Source organism: Rhipicephalus sanguineus, chromosome 1 (genome assembly GCF_013339695.2).
Source record: "Rhipicephalus sanguineus isolate Rsan-2018 chromosome 1, BIME_Rsan_1.4, whole genome shotgun sequence".
In the NCBI taxonomy this organism is placed as follows: Eukaryota; Metazoa; Arthropoda; class Arachnida; order Ixodida; family Ixodidae; genus Rhipicephalus; species Rhipicephalus sanguineus.
The window spans coordinates 303,533,560-303,558,431 of record NC_051176.1 but is presented as its reverse complement, the minus strand read 5'-3'; the positions used below and the strand labels follow the sequence as shown (position 1 = coordinate 303,558,431).

Below are 24,872 nucleotides of genomic sequence, written 5' to 3'. Positions count from 1 at the left end.
GCCTGCATCGCCAACCTGTACAGCACCGATGTAATGGTTAGCGGTCTATACGAGCGAATGTTATCCCTTTCTCCCTTGCCTTTATAGATTAAGTTCATTCTACTTTTTCGCCAACTGTCTGTTATTTCCCTCTCCTGTAAGCACTTTTCTACGGCTTTCAGCAGTGCTTCTTTAGTTTTATGTCCGAGTTCGTTAATGAGGCTGACGGGAACCCCATCTAAGCCCGGAGTAGTGCGCTTAGGAATTTTTCCTTCGGCCTTCTTCCAATTGAAATTCTCTAGTACTACATCTTCATCGGTTGCACTCCTTTGCGTACTTTTACTCACTGGGGGAATCCCCTGGGCGACCTTTTTAAACGAATCAGCTGTTATCTTTCGGATGTAACCTAGCGCTTCATACCTTTCCAATTGATTTCCTCCTTCATCTACCATATGTTGTTGCATTGTGACAGACTTCCTACCCAGCGCTTTTAGGTGGCTCCAAAATATCCTAGGCGCGGCCTTCTTCTTTTCGCGAATCTCTGTCATCCAGCGTTCACTTTCACCTTTAATTTTTGCCTCGACTAATTTCTGCACAATGGATTTTTGCTCTAAATATATTTCCCATATTTGGTTGACTTCGTCCTGTGGCCGCTTCTCCTTTTTTGCTTATCTGTGCTCCCGTGATGCCTCACGTCGCTTCTCGATCGCCTCCCGGATTTCTTTGTTCCACCAACTTTTTGGCTTTCTCTTTCCTTTCCAACAAATAGTTTTCTTCTCTTTTTCCATTTCTTTCGTGATTACATGTAGCAGCTCACTATACTTCCAGTCTTTGCCTGGTAGTTCGTCTACATTTTCCTCGACTCTTGCGGCTATATTTGTTATTTGTTTGTCATTTAGATACGAGCTGCCAAACTTTGATTCTATGTTCTTATTTTCAGTTTTATATCCCATTTGTAATATTATGCGTTTGTGATCACTACCCAAGCTGTTAATGCCTTCCTCGTCTATTCTCATCTCTCTAAGTTTGTCATATATTCCTTCTGTCATGAGACAATAGTCAATGCTCGATTGCCGGTTTCCGACTTCCCACGTGATCTGCCCCTCACACTTAGGCCCCACGTTAACTATCTCAAGACTACGTTGCTCGCAGAGATCTAGCAATGACTTGCCATTGGTGTCTGAATATCCGTCAAGGTCATGAATGTGAGCGTTCATGTCCCCTAGAAGGATTATTTCGGCATCATGACCAAATTCTTTAATATCGGTGCTTACGCATTTCACTATCTCCAGATTCTTTTCTCTGCAGTTATTCCCTGTCCACAAGTAAGCTACACCTAGCCACGTTTTCTTTCCACCTACTGTGCCCGAAACCCACATGTGCTCTGAACACGTTTGTTTCACTCTATCCAATTTTGTTCTGCTATGAATTAGCATTCCAACACCCCCACCTCTCCTTTCTGAGGTGATCCTGTTACATCCTTCCCAAATATAATTGTCAATATGTGGTGGCTCTTCCAAGTCTCTAAGGTGTGTTTCTGTAACCGCATAAACACCTATATGTTCCTTGCTTAACTGCTCCTCAATCTCTAACCATTTTGCCTTTTTTCTGCCACCCTGCATGTTTATGTAACTAATTGCAACACGCGCCTTCTCCCTTCTTTTACCTTTTCTCTGGTTTTTCGCTATACTGCCTGTCAAAGAGTCCCCCTGGTTGTTTTCCTCATTACAAGCTACCGTGGGCACCGAAGGGCCCGCGTGCCCCCCAAAAAAGCTACTGCGCGTCCTGCCAGTCGCCAGCCCACCTCATGACCAAGCCTCCTATCGAAGTGAATTCTGTCTCTTTGGAAACCGCCCCACCTGTGCACCTCCCTGTTTATATCCACTACCTCGAAGCCCTTCTCTCGACTAATTCGCCATATCTCTTTGTTTGCGTCGACAACCGCTCTTTGCAAGTTGATATTTCTCACTGGTACTTCCGGTATTGTGCATACCACTATCTGCACCTGAGGGGAAATGGCGCGCATGTCCTCGACCCCTTTCGCCAATGTGGTCGCTAGTTCGGCTGATTCTGCATTCAAGACGTCGTTTAGACCTCCCGCGATTATCACGAGGTTACGTCCATTAGCCTTAGTTGCGAGTTTTGCGCTAGCTTGTCTCATCACTGATCCCAGCCTATGTCCCGGGAACTTCCCTATTAAAACTCGTTTGTCGCCTCTCGCCCTTTCCTTGACTGCTTCGCATCTAACTAAATTCGAGTCCCCGGCGATTATCACGTGCTCCGACTCTTCTGCTGGACCGTCCCGCACCTGGCCACTGCCTCGGTTACTAGCGCGTGCCACTGCTGCTTTGTCCCCTCCCCTTCCCAAAACTACTTCGCGGAAGCACGGCCGGTCTAGAGGTGCGCGCGCCTCCAGACCGGCCGTGGCGGAAGCTGGGTCCTGTGACCCTTGCACCTGTCTTTTCCAAACCTGTTTCCCCCTTCGAGTCTACCACTGTGGGGGTCGATGCCCCGCTGTTCCCGCTGTCGCTTGCTTCTTTGTTCACCATGACTAGCTTTGCTAACCCCTCCTCGGCTGACTTAAGCCTTTCCCCCATAGCCATCGTTTTTTCCCGCTCTGTCGCCAACGCAATCTCCAGCTCGGCGATTCTTACCATGAGCTTATTCTGGGCAGCCATCATTATTTCCATTTTCGCCTCTAACTCGCATTGCTGGATGGATGCTATGAGCGTCCCCTTTAAAACGGGGCAGTGACATGTCTGCCACCAGGCTCGAAGGCGAAAAAAAAAGAAAGAAGAAAAAAAACTTCCTTGTTTCATGTTGTCCTAATGCCTTATCTACATTGATTAAATCTATGTTATTATACCAAAAATATAAATTCACGGTCCATCTCTCTGCCTCTTAAGGCAGAATGACCTTTTCTTTTCCCCAATTATTTATTTTTGTACTTTATCTCTACTTTTCTGCCACCAATACTCTAACCGTCTCTTACTTATTTCTATTGCGGACGTGTTCAGCTTTCCATTGTTGTCCCTAAAACCCAAGGCTTCATGTAGACTCGTGCCCACACGTATACCTGGGTGAATATCGCCACATTCAATCAGTACATGTTCCATCGTTTCCTTAGTTCCCCCGCAGCATGTACATTGTTCTTCTTCGTTACTGAATCTCGCTTTATAACTACGCGTTCTAAGGCAGCCCGACCTTGCTTCAAACACTAAAGCGCTTCCTCTTGAATTATCATAAAACCTTTCCCTCCTTATTTCGTTTTTTCCTTTTCGGTAGTTACTCAGAGCCGGCTTCTTTTCCATCGCTGTCATCCAATAAGTCCTCTCCGCCTCTCTGACCTTCCGCTTAATGCTCCTTGTTGCCATATCGCCCGCACTAGTTCTTTTTCTCCATTGCGTGTCAACGCTTTTTCTATACAAATACCTGAAAACCTTCTCTGCCCATCTACTCTCCTTCATTTTCCTCAGCCTCTCTTCGTATCTCATTTTGCTCTGCGCTTCCCTCACTTCAAAGCCTGTCCATCCCATATCCCCCTTTACCGCCTCATTTGTCGTCTTCCCGTGAGCGCCCAACGCGAGGCGGCCCACCGTCCTTTGATTTACATCCATTCCTGATTGCACCTCTGACTTCATGCACACCACTGAGTTCCCAAATGTAAGCCCCGGAACCATCACACCCTTCCACAGCCCTCGAAGCACCTCGTACCTATTGTATCCCCATAAAGCTCTGTGCTTCATAATTGCAGCATTCCTCTTTCCCTTTGCTACCGATGCTTTCTCTTGTACCTCCATATATCTATCTCCCTCATTTACCCATACTCCGAGGTACTTGTACTCGCTTACCCTCGGTATTTTTTGGCCCTGTATTAATACCGTATGGTCTCCGTGATCATTGAATACCATCAATCCACATTTTGTTGCACTAAATCCTAGTCCTAGAGCCTCACACTCCCTTCCGCATATATCTGCCAGTCGCTGTATATCATCTTGACTGTCCGCAAATAAGACAATATCATCAGCATAAAATAGACCTGGAAGCTTCTGCTCAGCCATCGCTCCGACCTGTTTGTGTGACAAATTAAATCCAATGTTGCTACCTTCTAGCGCTTTTTCCATCCTCGCCATGTACAGCATGAATAACAGCGGGGACAAAGGGCATCCCTGTCTCAGCCCCTTGCTAATTTCAACGCTGTCCTTGCTACTTATTCCTTCCCATTCTATACAAACTGTATTTCCTCGGTATATTTCCCTCAAAAGCTGTACACAGTCGTCACCTATGCCCACTTCCTTCAATATATCCCACAAAATTTCCTGATTAACGTTGTCATACGCCCCGGTGATATCTAGATAAGCTACGTATAAGGGCCTGTTTTCTATTTAGCTATTTCTATACACTGGGTAAGAACAAACAGATTATCGTCTAACCGCCTGTCGATTCGAATCCATTCTGAAGTTCTCCCAAAATATCATTTTGTTCTACCCACGCTTCTATTTTTAATTTTACTGCCTGCATCGCCAACCTGTATGCACCGATGTAATTGTTAGCGGTCCTATACGAGCGAATGTTATCCCTTTCTCCCTTGCCTTTATAGATTAAGTTCATTCTACTTTTTCGCCAACTGTCTGGTATTTCCCTCTCCTGTAAGCACTTTTCTACGGCTTTCAGCAGTGCTTCTTTAGTGTTATGTCCGAGTTCGTTAATGAGGCTGACGGGAACCCCATCTAAGCCCGGAGTAGTGCGCTTAGGAATTTTTCCTTCGGCCTTCTTCCAATTGAAATTCTCTAGTACTACATCTTCGTCGGTTGCACTCCTTTGCGTACTTTTACTCACCGGGGGAATCCCCTGGGTGACCTTTTTAAACGAATCGGCTGTTATCTTTCGGATGTAACCTAGCGCTTCATATCCTTCCAAATTATTTCCTCCTTCATCTACCATATGTTGTTGCATTGTGACAGACTTCCTACCCAGCGCTTTTAGGTGGCTCCAAAATATCCTAGGCGCGGCCTTCTTCTTTTCGCGAATCTCTGTCATCCAGCGTTCACTTTCACCTTTAATTTTTGCCTCGACTAATTTCTGCACAATGGATTTTTGCTCTAAATATATTTCCCATATTTGGTTGACTTCGTCCTGTGGCCGCTTCTCCTTTTTTGCCTGTCTGTGCTCCCGTGATGCCTGACGTCGCATCTCGATCGCTTCCCGGATTTCTTTGTTCCACCAACTTTTTGGCTTTTTCTTTCCTTTCCAACAAATAGTTTTCTTCTCTATTTCCATTTCTTTCGTGATTACATGTAGCAGCTCACCCCAGTGAACCACAAATATTGTGTAGACATCCATGGTATGTTTCTCGTGGACGTTGTAAATGTCTCTTAGATATCCATAGAAATCCAAATTACGAAGATTAGATGTACCCGCAACTATAAAAAGCTCGACCGAGTAAGGTTGCAGGCACGTTACACATGAACACTGAATGGACATTTAATAGATATACATAGACATTGTCATTTAGTAAATAAAAGCTTTCTTCATGCACTTCGCACACTTACCGCATGTAGTTGGTGTGTTAGACCTGCGGTCCCATGGCAGTCTTGCTTATTGCCGCTCGGCTATACTTTATAGAAAGCATCAAAGGCGTGAGGCTGGCCGGATTGCTGTCAGACAAATTTAAGGCCAGCCTCACGGCGTTGATGCTTTCTATAAGTATAGCACACCAGCTAAGAGCCAGACTGCAGTGGGAGCGCAGGTCTCTAGCACACAAAACTATACATGCAGCAAGCCTGAGGAAGTGCACAGAAAAAAAGTTCTCATTCACAAAATTTTAGCAATGTTTGGTAAAGAAAGCCCCAACCAGCCTGGCATTATCATCAAGCACAAGCTGCCGTCTAACCTGCATGTTTATGCTGAGTCCAAGACCTGAGAGATTTATTGCAGCAGACAGCACATTGTTTTCAAACACATTTATTGAACATAAAATGAAATCAGTCTTTGAATGTAAGGGTAATATAAGTGAAGTTATGGGAATAAATTATTACTGAACAGAAGTCTTCAACGAAGTTCACTTTGAAGGCTTCGAAGTTATGTGAATGAAAAATTGCTGAACAAAAGTCTTCAATGAAGTTCGCCTTGAACGCTTCGAAGTGATGTGAATGAAAAATTGCTGAACAAAAGTCTTCAACGAAGTTCCCCTTTAAGGCTTCATCATGCTGCACGGCTACTCATCACAACCACTTGATCCTAAGAATACAACAAAAAAGAGAGTCAATATAAGCTATCCAAAAACAGCGAAAAGAAATACTATAAGACATTCCAAGCATGAGCATACCAGCAGTACTGCTACTCAATATTACCATGAGAAAGAAATGCTTGGCTTGGATTATAATGCCCCACTCCTCAACTTAGCAGAAGAAATTGAGAAAGATGATGCATACTGCAGAAACACAGCAAATGCAGATTAATAATGCATACATGAGCAATAACCACGTTACTCATTTCAGCATATGTAAGTATAGCTATTCCTAGAAGCTAAAGAGCACTCTGAAATGCCCTTGGGCCTTAAGAGTATCAATAAATAAATACAAAGACCTTTCACTAATTCGTGCTTCGTTGTAAATTTCAGTTTCGGAACATCATACTACAAAGAGTGATGTTTTCATACTAAAGTGCAGCAGATAAGAGCTACACTGGACACACATTTGAGTTTCCAGTGTATGCCTAATTGTCTGCCACATTGTGTCATAAAGTTATGGGATAACATTCAACTTGTTGAAAATTTCTCAGAGGCAACTTAACGTCCAAATATGATGAGAAACATAACCATTAAAGGGCTCAACAATTGATCAGAACATGTCACAAGATTCTAGTGGAAATGAAAACTAACTTTCGGGACTATTTTTATCATGGTGCTTGTGATTTAAGTAGGAAGTATAAAGTGCTATAGAAAGTTAAAAAAAAACGCATGTACCGCTTCTGCAGGGAAGGCTTGGTACAATGCGACAGAGAATTGAGCTAACTATGCAATTTCTTGTCATTTAATACATTATACTTCTTGCTTAAACTGTGGTCTTTATGTCACACAGCCATGTGCACTTTATTTATTCCATAGCATTACAAGATAAAAAAAATGTTCTGAGAAGCAAAGCCAGCATCACGGCAACAGTGGAACAGCACACCTGCTGTGAACTGTGGTGTCCATGATTGCATGGAGATGCACTCAAGTGCTTTTGTAGGCAAACTTAAGAGTGATTACATATACTGTAGTCTTCATGTGAGATACAAAAAGCTGTTTACTAGTTTTACCATAAATGGGTGCCACCACTGGATGAGCAGAACTACTGATATAGCCTATAAACTCTCGCAAATGCTGGCATATGATTGTTATCATGCTCACCTCACATATCACTGTTTCTAGCATGTTCTCCAAGCACAACTCAATCTACAAAGCAGATAGAAAATTTTAAAAAACGTTCTACAGTGCTTTCCATTTACATCACACTGACTGGATACTGTGACCAATGAGCTTCGATTGCAACAGAAAAAAACTGGGCACTGCAGAAATTAGCTGTCAGTTCCTTTAAGCTTTCTGCAAAATGCATAGCAGGTTTATTACCTCTTGCTGCATTCCTGTGCCTTGCTGGGGCATGACGCAGCCATTCTCGAATGGCTGCCTCTATGGCAAATTCATTTGCAGCGTGAACCTTTTGCACAGCACCTTTGAGAAAGTCAAAGCAATAATTGAGAGACAAAAAGTGACACCAACTTAAACATTCAATCAAGCCAACAGCCTGATTTTCTTTCCGATGACAACCGTCAAAGGCGGATACAAGATTTCGTCCAGGGGGGGGGGGGCAGCTAATGAGAAGTCTGATACTTAAAGCTTTAAATTTGTAATAAATTTGTAAATGCAAGTGACTTATTTAGTAATATTTTGTGCACTATGATTATATTCCCCATGTTGTTCCTTTATCGATCTTAGCTCTACTTCCATGTTCAAAATGATGTACCTTATTTTCCGGTGTATAAGACGCACCTTTTTTCCTAGATTTTCGCTGGTGCGTCTTATATACGCAAAAAGTCACGTGATTCTGCGAGACCAATTTGTTTATATTTAATTTATGAGTACGATAAACAGAGCTCGAGAGCATTCGTAAAAATATATCTAGTTTTGTTTTAACAATGAAGCGGCTGCGATCTTAGATGTCAGCTACTTGCTGTTCAAGCAGCGCGGCGACCACGGAGATTACGGCCGCAATGAAAGCCACCACTGTCGCGTGCCCCATTGTACTGTTTGAATTGTTTGTTCTTAAACGAAGAATTAAACCCACAGAACTGAGGCAATAAATAAAAAAGAGCACCACAACGGTCCATTGTAACGTTGTAGCGCCCACAATATCAGTTACAAAAGCGAAAGTACCACTTCATTATCATCATCATCAGTTTCCGTGTGAGGCGTCGCTGCAGTCCAGCAGTAGTCGCAGCTTCCGGCTTCCGGTTGCCATTTACGTTTTGTATGCGTGTGTAGGTGGTATCCGACGATCGTGTGATAAGCGTGCGGCGCGTTCGTTGTTTATGTGTTCTCGCCAAGTCTGGTAATGCCCTAAAGGTATGGTAGCCACCATAGTACAGGCAGTGCCAACGATGTGCTTCAAGGTGCCTACAATGCTGCGTAAAAGTTACTCAGAGGCTGACGACGGCAACCCAGCGATGCTGCCAACCGAGGCGGAAGAACTTTTGACAGTGCGCTGGAGGATGTGGCTTCAAATCCAGTAGAATAAATAGTGGTTTTCTGCGCCTTAATAAAACTGCTGCTTACAGATATTCAGTGCCGTGCGTGACTACGCATTTCGCAATCAATGTACTGTGCGTGGGTCATTGTGTTTTATCATGTCGACTGAGTTAAAAATAGATGCGTCTTATACAAAGGTGCGTCTTATATATCATTTTTTCTTTCGAAAGTCGTAAAAAGTAGGGGGTGCGTCTTATACAAAGGTGCGACTTATACACCGGAAAATACGGTATATATTTCACTATTCTATTGATTGGTATAAATATGCAAACGTGACTGTGCTGCCGTGAACCCTTGCGATAGGAGCAAAAACAAAACCAAAAGACAGCTTTCTTTCACCTCTCTTCCACCCGTTTTTAAGAGGGACTAAACACGAAGTTGATTCATTGATAACGACACACACACTCGGCTTTCAAGAATTAAGGAGGGGAAGGAGTTAGGACATCTGACCCCCCCCCCCTCCGGATCCACCAGTAACAACACTATAACAACAATACCCCTGCGTAGAGTAGCCAACTGAACTGCTGTCTGGCTAACCTCCCTGCCTTCTCCCTTTTCTGTAATCCTAGAAGCAAAAGCATGATGCTTAAAACATTTAAAGCAAAGTCCAAATGGCAGCCACCTGACAGATTTTAGTTGAACGGAGAGACCTCTTTCACCAAGGAAACAAGAGAAGCTATCAATCAAGTACATGAAAAACACTTACTTATTATGCAAGAGGCAAGACGGAGCTCGCTGAATCTACGCTTTCCTTTTTTTCCAAGCCATGAGAATTCCGCTGCAAGATTGTCACAGAGCAGGTAGCAAAGAATTCTTTTTGTGCACGCAGCAGCATTGATTCCACTTTTGTTGGCAAGCTCTTCCACCTGAAATAGAGGCAAGCCAATGTACACTTATCGTAAGCATGCAATTAAAAACTGCACATATCTCATGAATATATATAAAAATAATGGCTTTACTAAAAGAGTACATCGACTACTTCAAATTTTCTATAAATATATGTAACCTAGGGGACAAATTAAAATTCTATTCAGTGGTGGCTGAGGATTTACACACTGCACTAGTGTTGAAAAGAAGGAAGACATTAGGTGGCCCTCAGACAGCAAAACACACACAACACACAACCTCAATGCACTTACAAGCACATCTTTCATCTGGCCAGTCAACTTGTTATCGAACTGTTTCAGTGACTTGTACTCCGAGAACGGGCTGGAAACTAAAGGTGCATTTCCTTTGGCAGCATTGGACCGAAGCCGGCCGATCAGCCCATGTATAAGTTCCCCATGCTGCTTTTGAACCATTCGCAGCACTGTCAGCTTCACGAATACTTCATGCTGGAACTCTGCAATAAAATGGTACAAAAAGCCTGCAGACCCCTAACAACCAATCTTTGTTTGTGACTTTTGTGCTAATTTGTAGCTCTGATAATCCCAAAATTGAACTTCAAATATTGTAATGCATCATAACTATCCAAGTATAATTATGATCAATTTCGACATCACTCAAAACTCCCACCTAAAATTATAAACTAGTGGCCTACCACAGGGGAGTGCCATAATGCCAGATGTGCTAAGGTTGAAGCTTGGGCTAGTGAGTTGGTAGATAGTGCGAAGAAGGGGAACAGCGCTAAAATTTTTTAACAAACACAAAGAAAGAAGGACGACGTGGATGGCCAGATGTGGTTGCACTTTGGCGACCTTGAAAGTGCATGTGAATGCTTTAGTGGAAGTTAGGGTGTGACACTCCAGGCAAGTGTTAGCGCGGAAATTTCTGTAAACAATTAAACGACACAACACGCCCACCTGCCGAGCACCCACATTTCTATCACGAGTGTGCCCTTTTGAAAAAAAAAATTCCTTGCTACAGTACTCAAAAAAGCCATGCACTGGTGCCAACAGCCAGAACCACGTTGACAGCAGCCACACAACAGAGTGAAGAATAACGCTGCAAACTTGTCTGTGAGACTGAGAATACTCTCATTAATCGTTAAACATCACAGGAGGCCCCTGTCCTGATCATACTAGTGACAATATCCAGATGTGCTGCCTACTCAGATGAACAGTCACGGTTATTCAAAACCAAATTAAAATTTCTCAGAGGCAACATTCACCACATTAATTTGGAACGATGTGCTCAAGTCAGTAATGCCTGTGTACGCTAGACAATCAATGAACACAAACATTTCAAGCTTTAACATTCGATGTCGGGAGTCCTTTACAGAAACTTCATGTATGCTAATCAGTCAGGCACACATGGGAAGAATGAATAGAAAGAGAGAAAAACGAAGGAGAAAGGCAGGGAGGTTAACCAAGCTTGGCTTGGCTGGCTACCCTACACGGAGGTGGAGGAATAAGACAAGCTTTACTTTAGTGAATACGTGAAAAGCTGTATTGACAACAAAAAACAGCACACTAATTCCTCTCAAGTATACTAGCCCTACATTGCACCTGGCAACATGAACATGCATCCAAAGTTGCACTTTAACCAGACAATATCTATGAAAATCTCATTAGTTGATGCTGAACGTACCCTCTGGGGTTAGCGCCTTCCTGTTTTTTGCCCGTGCAGGAGGTGAAGCCATGGCTGCAGACAAAACATGAAAATTTTAATGCAGGTTTGGTTAAAAAAGTGTCAGTACTGGACTGATAAGTTTACCGGGGGCACATATATAACTGAAAACACATGACTAACGAGAAGCTTTCACAGTTTACCAGAGTCACGCATGCCAGCTTCAGTCTCCTGGCCATCCAGCATCTCTGCAAAGAAAGTGCTGCAACGTCACCCAGCTGCCCAGAATATAGGGATGACTAAATATCCATTCAAGGGAAACTATGCAATTTATTGTGCTGGGCTCCTAGCAGCCCTACAACTTGGCCTAGAAATCTTAAGTTTTAGATACAGCTAAATTGATTTACATGCTTCAATGGTGCCTTTATAAGGATACTTTTTTAAAATTACATATAAGTTAATATATGCTCTCCAGCATAAGGAAAGTGGAAGTACAATGCTTACCACAACCATCTTCCGATTCGTCAGAGTCACTTGAAAGATCTGCAAAGTATTGAGTAGTTAGTCAACTGAAGATGAGGCCAGAAATGTGGATGATTACCTTCAGTGTTTTCTGCCGGAGTGTCGCAGTCTCTGTCTGCAAATTCAAAACCATGTCAGACAAGAAGCACTCTTAAGGACTTATTTGCTTACGTGTTGAACCAGATGGGCCAGGGAAGCTGCTGGGGGGTTTCAAAAGAGCATTGAAGGTGTGGCTTGGCTTTGACATCTTAAAAAGAAATATGCAGCATTGACCGAGTGTGGCAACAAAGAGAGACTTAGTATGACGTATTGTAAAAGGGTGAGCTGCTGCTTGCCTGTCCTTTCTGTTGGTTGCCAACCTCTTGCAACTGGTTTCCTCCTTCGTGAAATTCGTCGCAAGCATTTGCACAAGTGTTCTCCATTCCTGCATTCAAAAAGGAATATTACAAAAGAGAATAATCTCTTCGTATGACAACTTACGTTCATCTGTGGACGGTCCATTTGAACCAGTGAGGCGTGAATGAAAAGTAGGCACTTCATCATCGCTGATGTAACGACTTGGCTTTGACACCTTATTAAAAAGACAGAACAACAGACTGTGGGCTTTGTCTCGAAACTGCACAGCAGGTTCGAGGAGTGGGGAAAAAAGAACATAAATGCGATATGAGTAGCATGATGGTAAACCAAAGGGTCAGTCTAACCTTCCGTTTCTGAAGGTGCTCAGATTCAACATCAGAGTACTGAGCTTGATCCAGATTTCTACGAGCCTCTTGATATGTGCCTATAATAAGAACCCGCATATTCAGAGAAACTGCATGCATCATACTCAAGTTAAAGCTATCCATAATAAACTTACTGTAGGTAGTTTTCACCACAATGCTGTACATTTTCCAGTCTTTGTTGGGGGCTTTTGCTTTTTGAACAGTTGCCATTTTGCAGCCAGGTCCTGGTGGCCAATAGCATTTGCCACCAACAATCCATATGTTGGGCACAACAGCTACTGTTTTCTCTTCAGTAAATTCCACAATGGAAAAGCGCATCTGTAAAAAATTGTCTGTGACCACTCTCAGACAAAAAATGAACATAAACATCGACTGGTTAAAATTTTTTCGCAAAAGCTAACGCGAACAACTGCCTTTGTTTTACAGTGTTCTCAGATTTCAGTGGACATATTAGACATCTCATCTGCCAAACTAACTTCATAAAAAAGTAACAAAATTATAAATGTTGTACAGAAATTTTTAGTTGCAGAAGATGACATAATGTCAGCACCACCTTTCTTTATTCAGCTACTATCAAACACTGCCGGCATTAATACACTCACTTAAGTGGCAGCATGAAGAAACATCGCTATGCTGAATGCATTTTTAGAAGAGATTAAAATATTTTTCTATCAGAATGTTAGCACAAATTCCAGTTCTTTGTTGCTGTAGCCTGCATTCAACAAATTAGCAAGGAGCTAGAACATAAACAGCGTTTATTCTTTCAACATAGGAACAGTGTTCGAGCTAGCTCGTATGAAGTAAAGGTACAACTACAAACTTATCATGGTAAGGAAGGATAACCAGCTTGTTCTGAATGTCAGTGATTGACCAGCACTGGACATTTGAAAGCCTGTCAACAACAGCAATACTGAGCCTAGTAGAGTCTAACGGTTGTGTGTACAGTGGTTTCACTTCTAGAAACTGCCTTCCTACAATGCAAGGGCTCTCATCTTGGCTACTGTGTGCTATAGCGTCAACAAGGGCAATCGCATTTCCAACTTTGCAGCAGTTGTTGGCTGCTTTAAGGGTAACCGTAAAGGAACGAAATTTGACTGCCTTATATTGAGGGTTCATGCAGCCTGTAGGTGTAACAGCTGCCTCATGGCTACCAAGCAGCTCATATCCATCAACAGTGCATGATGAGGAAACGCTCTGTAGGTTGTCACTTTCTTTTAACCTGTTGTACAATTGGCGGAGGGGACAGCCTGACCGGCGAAGAAGCTTTTTGATCATCTGCAAATTGTTTTCGAAAGCAAATGCTGAAAAAGATTCTAAAGTACCATGCACCTTTGCATCAGCAGCAAGATGAAAAAGACATTGAACATTGTACGAGACATTTGATGCACCATACAATTCCACAAAGCCATTGACAAAATGCTCCAAAAGAGTTTGTGCATAGTCTGCATGCTCATGACAGAGAGAAGGTGTGCTAAGGATGTTTGATGCTGCATGCAGTGTCAAGAAATTAGCATAGGCAGCAGCAGAAAGGTTGCCTTCAAGTACCACAGGTCCAGTGTAGTGCAAGAGCTGTCTGAACTCAGTAGCTTTCCACCTGTCTTTTCATCAAATGACCTCGGTTTACGTGCAAACTCCTGAGGAACATGCTTTTCAAGAGAACAGCTGCGTTTTGATATTTCTGTTCGGTTTAGTGGCCCGATTCGAACATTGAGAGGTCCTGAAAACCACAGGTTCACAAGTTTACGCGTAACACCAAGATACAACAGATGCATTGGATCAAGTGGTGCACATATGATGCAGTCTATTGGTAGCTCAGTCAAGATTGTTACTCCCAGATGGTGATCCATGTCCTCCTGCTGACGAAATGACTCATCAGTTCTAGGTCTACCTACTGTTGCAGAGAAAACTACTTTCTCACGAAAACTACCCTCTGCTGTACATTTTGGACAGCCATAGTAACTGCTGTGTCCTTTAATCTGGAATATAAAAGCCCGAGCCGGCGCATCACAGATGATGCTTTTGACTTTGATTTCTGCTACTTTCCCAGATATCGATATACCAGACTGAAGCAGCTCCTTCAGCTCGGAAACAAATGGCTTCAAGAAGTCATTAGCACAGTCTGGCTTTGAAGGACCCACAAATGCACCTACAAGAAAAGGTTTCTGCAAATCATCAGCCAAGTCTGGGTCACGGACACAGCACTGCACTGGCCAAAGCTGCTGCTTCGAACTCTTTGCCAAAGGAAGCCCATCTATATTAAAACAAAGGGGTACTACATCTGGGACACGCTCTGCGGAGCCCAAAATGTGTTCCAGCCCTTTCCTGAGCCCATAATGACAGTAGGTTCCAGGAGACAGTTCTACAATACCTGCTGCAACAGCAGTGTTACGGGGGGTTCCCAACAAACTACGAGCATCGCTTGGTAAGCCACTGAAGCAATCATGTGACCTTAAGAGCCGCAAGAGAGGCGTCAATGATCGCTGAGTTATGTTATGTTCCACCGCCCACTTAGCCAGACTTTTCGCGAAGGTAGGTGACTCACTGCTGACGTCACGATCTCTCGTTCCTCGCGATTCCAAAGCATTAGACCCAGGAAAGACATTGAGAACGTTGCACTCTCCTCGTCCAACGCTATCCTCATGTTCCAGGCCTCCATCGACCCCGTCCACCGAGACTTTGCTCTCGCTATCAAAGTCACCACCGCAATCGAGTTTCGATCCTGCTTCACTCGATTCGCTTCCCAATGAATACTGCATAGGCATAGTTACTCGAGAGCTGCGTATTTTGCCACAACTTTCGCCTCGTGCTTGATGCTGGAGATACGGTGCATGTGACGCTACGGAGTCACGCTCTGCTAAAGCTTCAAACAGACTGTCAACTTCACAACGGGCCTTTTTCCGAACATGACTGTGAGAAACAAATTTTGACATTATAACACAAGTATGACACTACGAATTAACAAGCAAAAAAGACTTTCGTAATTCAGAGCTTGACACGTGCACTACATACACTTCTTGGTGACTAACACATGAAACACTCAAGGTATAGTTTTCATTCACGAAGCACGTACGCCAACCCGCTAACTATAGCAGCTACAAACGCTACACGTGCAATACCGCGACACACGGGTATATTTGGAAACATATACGTTCACCATGAAACACTGAAGGCATAGTCGGCATAGTTTTCATTTACAACACTGCCTGCGCACGACAACACGTTAACTTTCAGCTACGAACGCTACACAAGCGATACCGCGGCGCATATTTGACTAACACATGAAACACTCAAGGTATAGTTTTCATTCCCATCACAGCCCGCGAAGCACGTACGCCAACCCGCTAACTATAGCAGCTACAAACGCTACACGTGCAATACCGCGACACACGGGTATATTTGGAAACATATACGTTCACCATGAAACACTGAAGGCATAGTCGGCATAGTTTTCATTTACAACACTGCCTGCGCACGACAACACGTTAACTTTCAAGTTTCAGCTACGAACGCTACACAAGCGATACCGCGGCGCATATTTGGAAACATACTTTCCTGTTGATCTTTTCTTGCAGCGAAGAAGACGGGAAAAATCTGCTCAGAGTGGACAAATCGGAAACAAATGCCGGATGACGAGAGACCACTCGACACTTGCTGGAAGTACGCCTAGCAAGATGGGCAAGCACGCACTGAGTCGGAAAGCGCATGGGAAAGCGCACCATAGAGAAACGGAAACTATGACCGCACTCCTCCGCTTGCCCTCGCGTGCACGACCTACTGTACTCCTGACCTGCCCAGATGGCGGGGTTCCTATGGGAGCGCGTGTCCCCGCTCTCGTTCAACCGCGCACCGTTGGTGGCGCTTAGCACCTATAACCTGTTCGTCTGCTACTCTGCGGATGTTTGGACGGCGCCGAGTAAGAACGCCTGCATTCTGTGATGAACTGACGGCATATATGTGACTATTTCTTCACTTAGACGGCTGGTCAAGTAAGCTATTCAGTGCGGTTAAGTATTTATTGCACACTGGTTGACAAACGTGGAAACCCGTAGACTTACATATATATTGTAGGACAGCCTATGTGGTGTCACGTCCATTTAATTGCGAAAAATTTCTGAATAACTTTTAGTATATTTATTGCCGAATTATTTTGCATTTGTGCATAAGAATTACGCAATATGAGGGCTCTGTTGGCCGAAATATGACCACGAACGCTGAAGCTGACGTCAGCGAACAGGTGCTGACTAGCGCCACGACGCTCGTATGTTACGGCCCTAGCGGCAGAAGGTGGGGATATCTGGGAGATGGGGATATCTGGGCAGGTCAGGGGAGTATAGGTCGTGCTCGCGTGATTGGCTCAAGTCGTGCATGCGTCAGCAAGCGAGTGATTCGGACCAATCACGCGTACCGCGCCGCAAGCAGTAAAAAAAAAAGGAAAATGTCTGTGTTTTTTGTTTTTGTTGTTTTTATTGTATTATTTATTTATTATTGGCTGGTGCCCGCCCGCTACAAAGGTACAGTCTAGTACACTGTAACAAAGGGAATGGCCTCACTATCATCATCATGATCATCACACTGGCAAAGATGGCAGCCGGTTAGAGGTGCATGCGCTACATGCGCGTATGTGCGGGTTGCTGTTGGAACAACTGCGTTTTGTAGATTGCGATGTCAAAACGCCGTGCATCAGCGCTGTGTCTTGAGTTTATTTTCCGTTGTTCCTGTCTGCGTCTGGTGTTTTGTAAAAGGTGAGAGTGTTTTTGCTTCCGAGTACCTCGTTTCGGTTGTCGCGATGTGCAAGGTCGACGATGAAATAAATGTTGCACTGTCCGTGCACGTAAACGTCTGGTGTGAATTTGGACGCTCAAGAAATAGTAGTGCGGCTGCGAAGTGTTGTTACTGAGCCTGTGATCTCCGGCGGCCAATGCTCCTGCATTGCTAGCTTTCTAGCGAAGTGCGTAAGTATTTAAGCGCTGTCAGGCCATGTCAGTCGGCAAAGCAGACAAACTGTTCGGCGTAGGTAGGTGGGCTAACGCAGTCGGCGGTTGGCAGCGGGCACCGTTTATAAAATGCTGATTGCCGTGAGCAACACGGCGACACGTCAATATTTTGCAGCAACTTAGTCTGTCAATTACTTCCCTGCGTTCTCAGCGATTATGAAGAGGCCAATTTACACGTACCTATAATGGTACAACGTCGTATAGGTAGCTGTAAATTCAAGCAATTACGGTACACTGAGCGGAAGAGCAAGGTTTCGTGCTGCGTATTCGGTGCGCCTACAAGGTGAGGCGGAGAGAAACGACAAAACGATGGCAAGAAACTTGTTGACCACTTTTTTTTTTTTTTGTGCGGATAGCCTTACAGATTTCTTTGTGTTCGCGTGCGTCTAAGCTGATATGCATACGTGAGCTGAATTGAGGTGGTTGCAAACAATACTACTTACCTGCTGTTACAGCAGTGTTATTGTATAGCAGGTGTTAATTGGCCCCTTCATAGCTCTCTCAACCTTACGATGAGACATCAGCCAGGTTTTACTACGTCGCGTGCCCACAAGTTAAGGGAATCGAGCACATATCATCTGAAAAGCAAGACTCTAATCTACTATAATACCTAATTATAGCAAGCATCTCTTGCTTTGACGCCATCCCCAGTGCGCGTACAAGACATTTAAGCCACGCATAAAGCACACTGATAACTACACTACGGAATTTTAGATTTAGTCCGCCGCTGTTGCAGAGTGGTTACGACGTTTGACCGCTGGCCTGAAGGACGCGGGTTTGATCCCGGTTGTGGTGGTCGTCTTTCGATGGAGGCGAAATGCCTGCGCACTGTGGGTGTCCTCAGAGACAAAAAAGTTAAGGCAGCTGGGTGCCAAACCTGAAAGAAGCGCGAAGCTGGGCGGCCCTCTTTTGTTTCGCTTTAGTTTTAGATGTGAAGCATCTTATGACGGAGTTTAATCCGGTGGTGGTGGTGGTGTGCGGCGTGACCACCCTTACTGCGCATGCGCAAACCTCCACTCCCTCTCTCCCCTTTCCCTCTCCACATCACCCCTCCCCTTCCCCCTCTCATTTCCCTTTCCCACCCCTTCTCTACCTCCCATCTCCACTCCTCCTCTCCCCTCCCATCTCCCCTTTCCTCCCCTCCCCTTTCCCCTTCTCCACATCACCTCTATCTTTTCCCCTCCCCCTCTCCACTTCCCTTTTCCCCCTCACCACTCTTCTGAAACGCGGGCTCTACATGCCGAAACACTGCTTCGCATCGCCTCATGGTCCCCTTTAGCGGGAGATGGTGTGATTTTTCTCATTCTTTATTCTGTTTTGTAGCGTTAGCTACACTTGCCTAGCCAGAGCAGGTTTCGCGGGGGTCATCATGAGCCGTGCTGCGCATGCGCGCGCGACTCGCCGCTGCTCCTCTGCGCATTCGAGATGGGTGACGTCGTAGCCATGGCGCGCGCAGCTATTAGATGCGAAGTATCTTAAGGCGGAGTTCAATCCGGTGGTGGTGTGCGCCGTGACCGCCCTTAGGGACTATACACGCGCTATCCGCACACCCGCTCCGCACGTGGCGGGACACCTGCCGCCCGCAAACGGAGGAGGAAAAACCGGAACGACGCCAATCGTCGCACACGGGGTACCGGTTTTTCCTCCTCCGTTTGCGGGCGGCAGGTGTCCCGCCACGTGCGGAGCGGGTGTGCGGATAGCGCGTGTATAGTCTCTTACTGCGCATGCGCATACCCTCTCCACACACCTCCTCTCCACTCCCCCTCACCATTCCCCCTGTCATCTACCCTCTCCCATTTCCCCTCTCCCCTCCCCCTTTCCACTCTTCCTCTGAAACGCGGGCTAGACACGCCGAAATTCTCTCCTGCGCAACGCCGCGATGAGCTCGACCGCATGCGCGTCCCCTCCCCTTCTCTCTCCTCTCCTACGCTGCCCCCTCTCGCCCGCCTGTCGACCGCGTTCCCCGCTCGCCCTGTGAGAATTAACGGCCAGGCTAGATGGAAGATATGACGCGCGTAGCGTCGCTCTTTGCGTTCCACGACGCGAGCTCGGTAGCATGCCCAACGAACGCCAACGGAACGTGATCGTGGAAATGCTCCAGCTTCGCATCTACTCATCGTCCCCTTTAGCGGGAGATGGTGTATTCGCCTTCGCTGTGCAGTCGCCGTCTGACAGTGCGCTGGTGCCGATTGATAGCGCCTCTGAATGGCGTTTGCAGGTGGGTAACGCCATGGAGAAGGAGAGCGCAAATGCTGCTCAACGGCGCAGAAGAGCCGAGAAGCTTATGTCATCGGACCCCGAAGTAGTTGCCTGGCAATTAGCGCTTCAGCGTAAGAAGAATGAACAGAGGAACGCTAAACGTGCTGCGGAAAGCTAAACGTGCTGCGGAAATCTGGAAAGCTCAGAATAATCAGCTGAACCTTTGCTAACGCTACGTATATCCTGGTATAGCCGAGCTAAGCCACTGCAAATTTTTTTTTGTCTTTCAAGTATGTTTTTTTTTCAACGTCATTTTGTCGCGGCATATTTGCATTTCTTCTTTTTTCTTTTTTTTTCGTACATTTTATCTTTTTTCTCTTTATGTGTACCTCTTTCTTTCCTACCTTTGTCTCACTGTCTCTCTTATTTCTCTCTTGCGTCCTCTTTCTTTCCACGTTTTTTCTCTATTTTGTTCTCTTTCTTTGGTTCTCTCTTTTTTGCGATGATTTTCGTTTTCTTTATATCTTTCTTCCTCTCCCTGTACTTGTTCTCTCACCCATCAGAGTTGTTACAGGCCGCGCCGGAGAAATCGGCGCACGTGTTTTGGAAGCGAAGCAGAGGACTGAGATTAAAGAGGACGAAGAGAGCGCGTGTCAATTTACGGTGATGATCATTTCAAAAGTTTACATTATCACTGTTAATTCACTCCAACAATTCTATAATTCAATAGTCCATCATTCATATGTGATTACATTTAGATATAATTCAATAGTTTCTTGGCCAATCCCCCAGAGTGGGTGTGAGCTGCCTGGCGCAACGAAAAGCTTAAAGGAGTACTGACACGATTTTGAGGTGCAGCAAAACAGACGTTTTTGGTTTTCTTGGCATGTAGTGTTAACGCTCTCCAAAACGGGAGCTGGGAAACACTTATAAAATATTTTAGTTTGATTTTGAAGTTTTCACCTCCCAGCATCTGCAAGGCAGCTCCACCGCCATGCACAGATGACGGTTTGCGATATCTGCGTCCTGCATGCAGCCTAAATCGCAGAAATCACTTTCGGGGGTGCTGGACAACTGTTCACTCATCATGAACCACATGTGACTGACAGCAAAGGACAGCAGGTGCATGTTTCACGAGTTGCAGTCTCCCCGTGACGTCATGGGAAGACTTGACACCTCACAGCGTAGCCGCCCTCTCAATACCGAAACCAAAATCAGTTTTAAAGTAGCGATATTTAAAATATATTCAAAGCATTCTCAGGCACCCAGACACTCTTTTTAGTGTTCTTGACACCCGTGTTTTCATTTAGAGTGTAATGTGTACAGAACTGTATAGTAGCGTTATATTGAATTTATACATAGCGCTTCGAGAAAGAACGTACCTTTTGACTTGCTGTAACATTTTTTTTCGCATCAAAGGGCAGCCGCAGCCATGCCCTGCACGCTCGTCTACATCCAAGGTGAACACCTCATTCTAGCTTGTATTGAAGCCCTAGCTCATATAAAGAACTTGGTGTTTCATACATCATTAAAAAAATTGTTATTGTGTTTATCGATACATTGATCAGACGACACATATGTTTCCTTGGTGAAGTTGAATAAATGTTCTGGTTTTACTGGCTTGAATACTAGATGTGGTCGACCTTGTATGTTTGCTCCATTGCTCAAACGGGGCAGTACGAGGTTAAAAAAATAAATTAAGGCAGCTTTGCACTAGTGGTGCCAAGCCTGAAGGAAGTGCGGGGCTGGGAAGTCTGCTTTGTTTCTCTTGAGTTATCTCTTTCTTTCCTCCGCTCTTTCTTTTTTTCTGTCTTTATTTCTCCTCTATTTTTATCTATTTATTTCCCTTGCCCTTTCTATATTTCTTCCTTTTCCATCTCTTTCTATTCTCGCTTGCTTCCTCTTTTCTATTTTTCTATATGTGGTTTTGCTTGCGTTACGCCAAGCGACGACAGCCCAGGCCCCTAAAGTGCTTCACACTTAAAAGCACCTTCGGGCTGCATGATTTCGCGCTATCATATGTACGGCAGCACTATAACGCCACGCATGTTAATTTTATGGTCGTTCGCGCGCTTTATCTCCTCGCGCAATTAAGGCATTACGCACGCTCGAACGTTACATGTCCATTTATTTTCGAGCACATTCTAGACTTTACATGCCAGAATAAATTTATCATTCTAAACGTCAACTAAAGCGGTTTAGACGACAGAAAGTTTTGCAATGCATTTGATGTTGTGAGCACGTATATGCGACATCATTTGCGACGTCTAGTTTTTGTCTAAGATAGAAGTGCATACGACGTTAATAATACGTCGGCTCCCTAGACTGTAAGGATGGCACATTATGGGGATGTTGATTAGACGTTATCGATAGACGTAGACGTATGGATCTTATTTCTATGTTGACAGGATATCAGTGGTTCACTGGGACTATACTTCCAGTCTTTGCCTGGTAGTTCGTCTACTTTTTCCTCGACTCTTGCGGCTATATTTGTTATTTGTTTGTCATTTAGATACGAGCTGCCAAACTTTGATTCTATGTTCTTCTTTTCAGTTTTATATCCCATTTGTAATATTATGCGTTTATGATCACTACCCAAGCTGTTAATGCCTTCTTCGTCTATTCTCATCTCTCTAAGTTTGTCATATATTCCTTCTGTCATGAGACAGTAATCAATGCTCGATTGCCTGTTTCTGACTTCGGTCATCACGTGTCTTACACTTACAGAGGGAGCTTACACTTGGCGTCAGCTCCCTCTGTCTTCTCATCCGTACAAACCTCTATTTTCCATCCCATTCCGCACCCTGAACACTTTACGGTCTTTTTGACCATGGCTAGATCGTTCACACGGCGGATTTGATACACTTAAAGTCAAATGGTATCACAAAACTCCGCAAGTATGCTATACTTCAAAGCACATATGTGTGCCTTTCAGACACGTGGTGACCGAACGGAAAAAAAAAAAAAAAAACCAGGCGACTGTCACACAGGAAACAGTACAAAATTGTAAGCCCTATTAAGCTTCAAAGCTTCAATCTAGTGGCTTATGTACTCATATAACTAAAAAACAAGCTCGAATCATGCAAAAAAAAAAAAAACTTATCTGACGCTGTCATTCCGGAGCCCACGAAAAACACGTCCGTCCTCTAGCAGAACCCTCGCAAACGCCACTTCTCCCGCTTGTACACGTCGCGCCGCCTAGCAGCGGTGATTAGAACCCACGGGGCGGCCCTTAGCGCCATTCCACCGCTGTGCGCATTGCGAACAGGCGCAATGGATTTACCGCAGCCCGTTGACAACTCCGTCGTCAGAGGTGGAAAAAAAAAGAACAAACGCAGATACTGCTGCGTTAAAGATTGCCACAATAAAGAAGGGGATGTCGGCATCATGATGTATCGCTTCCCATCGAGACCGTGGGAAGCAACTCGGCGGCAGAAGTGGATCGCAGCTGTTCGGCGCGTCAAGTAAGTGTCGCCCTTGCAAATTTTCGTTAAACGACATCAGAGCAAAAACAATAACGGGAAGCATTCGTGCAACGCACGGCAACGTTACAACTGCTCACAAGCGTGTGTTAAAACACGCACAGTGGTTGTCACTCGTGAAACCTAACGTCGTAAAAGCTTGGACGCACGGCGCATTTTTCCACGCATTAATTTGTCAACGTGCCTTGCCGCTCCTTTGTGCACCAGGACGATGACTAGACTGCTGGAACGGGCTCATTAATGCCGAAGCTTTCTCGCGCTTAGTACGACAGAAATAAGGCTGGAGTGCACCGCGTAACACGTGGAGTATTCGGAAATTACCGCTTCTCCCGCGCACACGTTTTTTGTTTTCTTGTTCTTGTCAGCTGATTGCTTCAGCACTCGTCGCGTATTCGGATGTTTGCGTTTCGCTCGCGCACACTTGCACACGTTTTGTTTTCGCGTGTCAGCTGATTGCTCTCAATTCAATATTTCAGTGCCGATGACCTGTCATCGTGCTGTGGCACTTTGTCGTCGTGCTGGGGCTTCCTCGATGGCTTTCCCCACGTCTGCGGGCAGCTCGTACACGAAGAGTCCTCGTGTAGGTTTACGTAGAGTGCCACCGCTGCGCAGTGTTTACAGTTGCCCAGGGCGCCGTAACGGCACATACAATTGCCGCTGAGAATTTCTCGGGGCGTGATCGACAACTTTGCATGAAAAAAAAAAAAATAAACGACGCAAAAAGAGAAAAAGTGAGAGATGATCATCAGGCATGACACATGCTGGAACAACAACACTCGTATGCATCGCGAGCGGCTGTCAACATGAGCGTGGCAATGCCTGTCTTACGCGAGGTGCAAGTTCACTTATAAGTAGAACAGTAGATATAAAGGGACGGACGGAGACACACGTCACTGGTTATACGTAGAAAAATAACCCCAAAGAGATTCAACGAAGGCACGTGTCGCTGCTTTATTCTGTTCTCGCTTATCTTTCCCAACCCAGCAAATATTAGGCAAGCTCTTAGTAATAAAACAAGTGACAGCTGATCGAGAAACGTATACGGTCGTATTTGTGCGCTTAAGTGGGATAAGTTAATTATTTTTCAACTTACTTGTAGTTCGACGTCGTAAGCATGCTTGCTTTGCTGTGACAAGCACTTCGCTGCGATGTCGGTGTTCACTTCTTTAACACCATACACATGGTCGTTGTCGTACAGTGCGCGTCCCTTTTCAAGCGTCGGTGGTCGAAAATGGGCATCGATGTTTTAAATCGCCTTAAAACCGCAATACAAAACCAGCGACATGCTTCAAACAGCACGACAAACACACGTACGCCATGCACGGTAGAAATGGCTCGTTGGCCGCCTCGACGCTACGCGGAATCGACACCGTGGCGCTGATGGCTGGGCCGATCGCAGCGCCACCTAACCATTGTCGGTTGCCTATGATGTCAGTAGGTGCGCCATGGAGAAACTGACTTTAATATCAAAAAAAAAAAAAACCGGCAGATCCCACGCATTGTGGGAATCGATGTAATGCGAAGCAGCCAGCAAAAAGCTGCATACATCGTCTTGTATGTCATTGAGGAAAATGCGTGTCATGGTTTTCATGTTAACTCCTATTATTTATGTTCGTCACACAGTAACGTCACGCAATACCAACTTCGGGGTCGATCAAGCAAGAGAAACGGCCGGCCG

At 45.0% G+C, this 24,872-nt stretch overlaps 1 protein-coding gene across 3 annotated transcripts; it reads right to left on the bottom strand.

Annotated features, from left to right (window-relative positions):
• Positions 1 to 5,933: 5,933 nt before the first annotated feature.
• Positions 5,934 to 24,494, bottom strand: LOC119379388 (uncharacterized). 3 transcript variants are annotated; one of them, XM_037648707.2, is made up of 14 exons: positions 24,288 to 24,494; positions 12,654 to 12,837; positions 12,499 to 12,578; positions 12,278 to 12,368; positions 12,133 to 12,221; positions 11,969 to 12,044; positions 11,877 to 11,912; positions 11,780 to 11,818; positions 11,479 to 11,523; positions 11,297 to 11,350; positions 9,907 to 10,109; positions 9,474 to 9,633; positions 7,592 to 7,693; positions 5,934 to 6,219 (listed from the first exon to the last, which is right to left on the bottom strand). In XM_037648707.2, exons 2-14 carry the CDS (start codon positions 12,835 to 12,837, stop codon positions 6,197 to 6,199), a joined length of 1,182 nt encoding a protein of 393 aa, XP_037504635.1. In that variant the 5' UTR covers positions 24,288 to 24,494; the 3' UTR covers positions 5,934 to 6,196. The 3 variants fall into 3 exon arrangements, with proteins under 3 accessions (XP_037504635.1, XP_049267919.1, XP_049267918.1); XM_049411962.1 differs by lacking the exon at positions 24,288 to 24,494 and adding an exon at positions 20,117 to 22,647 and having other exon boundaries at positions 12,654 to 12,860; XM_049411961.1 differs by lacking the exon at positions 24,288 to 24,494 and having other exon boundaries at positions 12,654 to 14,098.
• Between the last annotated feature and the right edge of the window lie 378 nt (positions 24,495 to 24,872).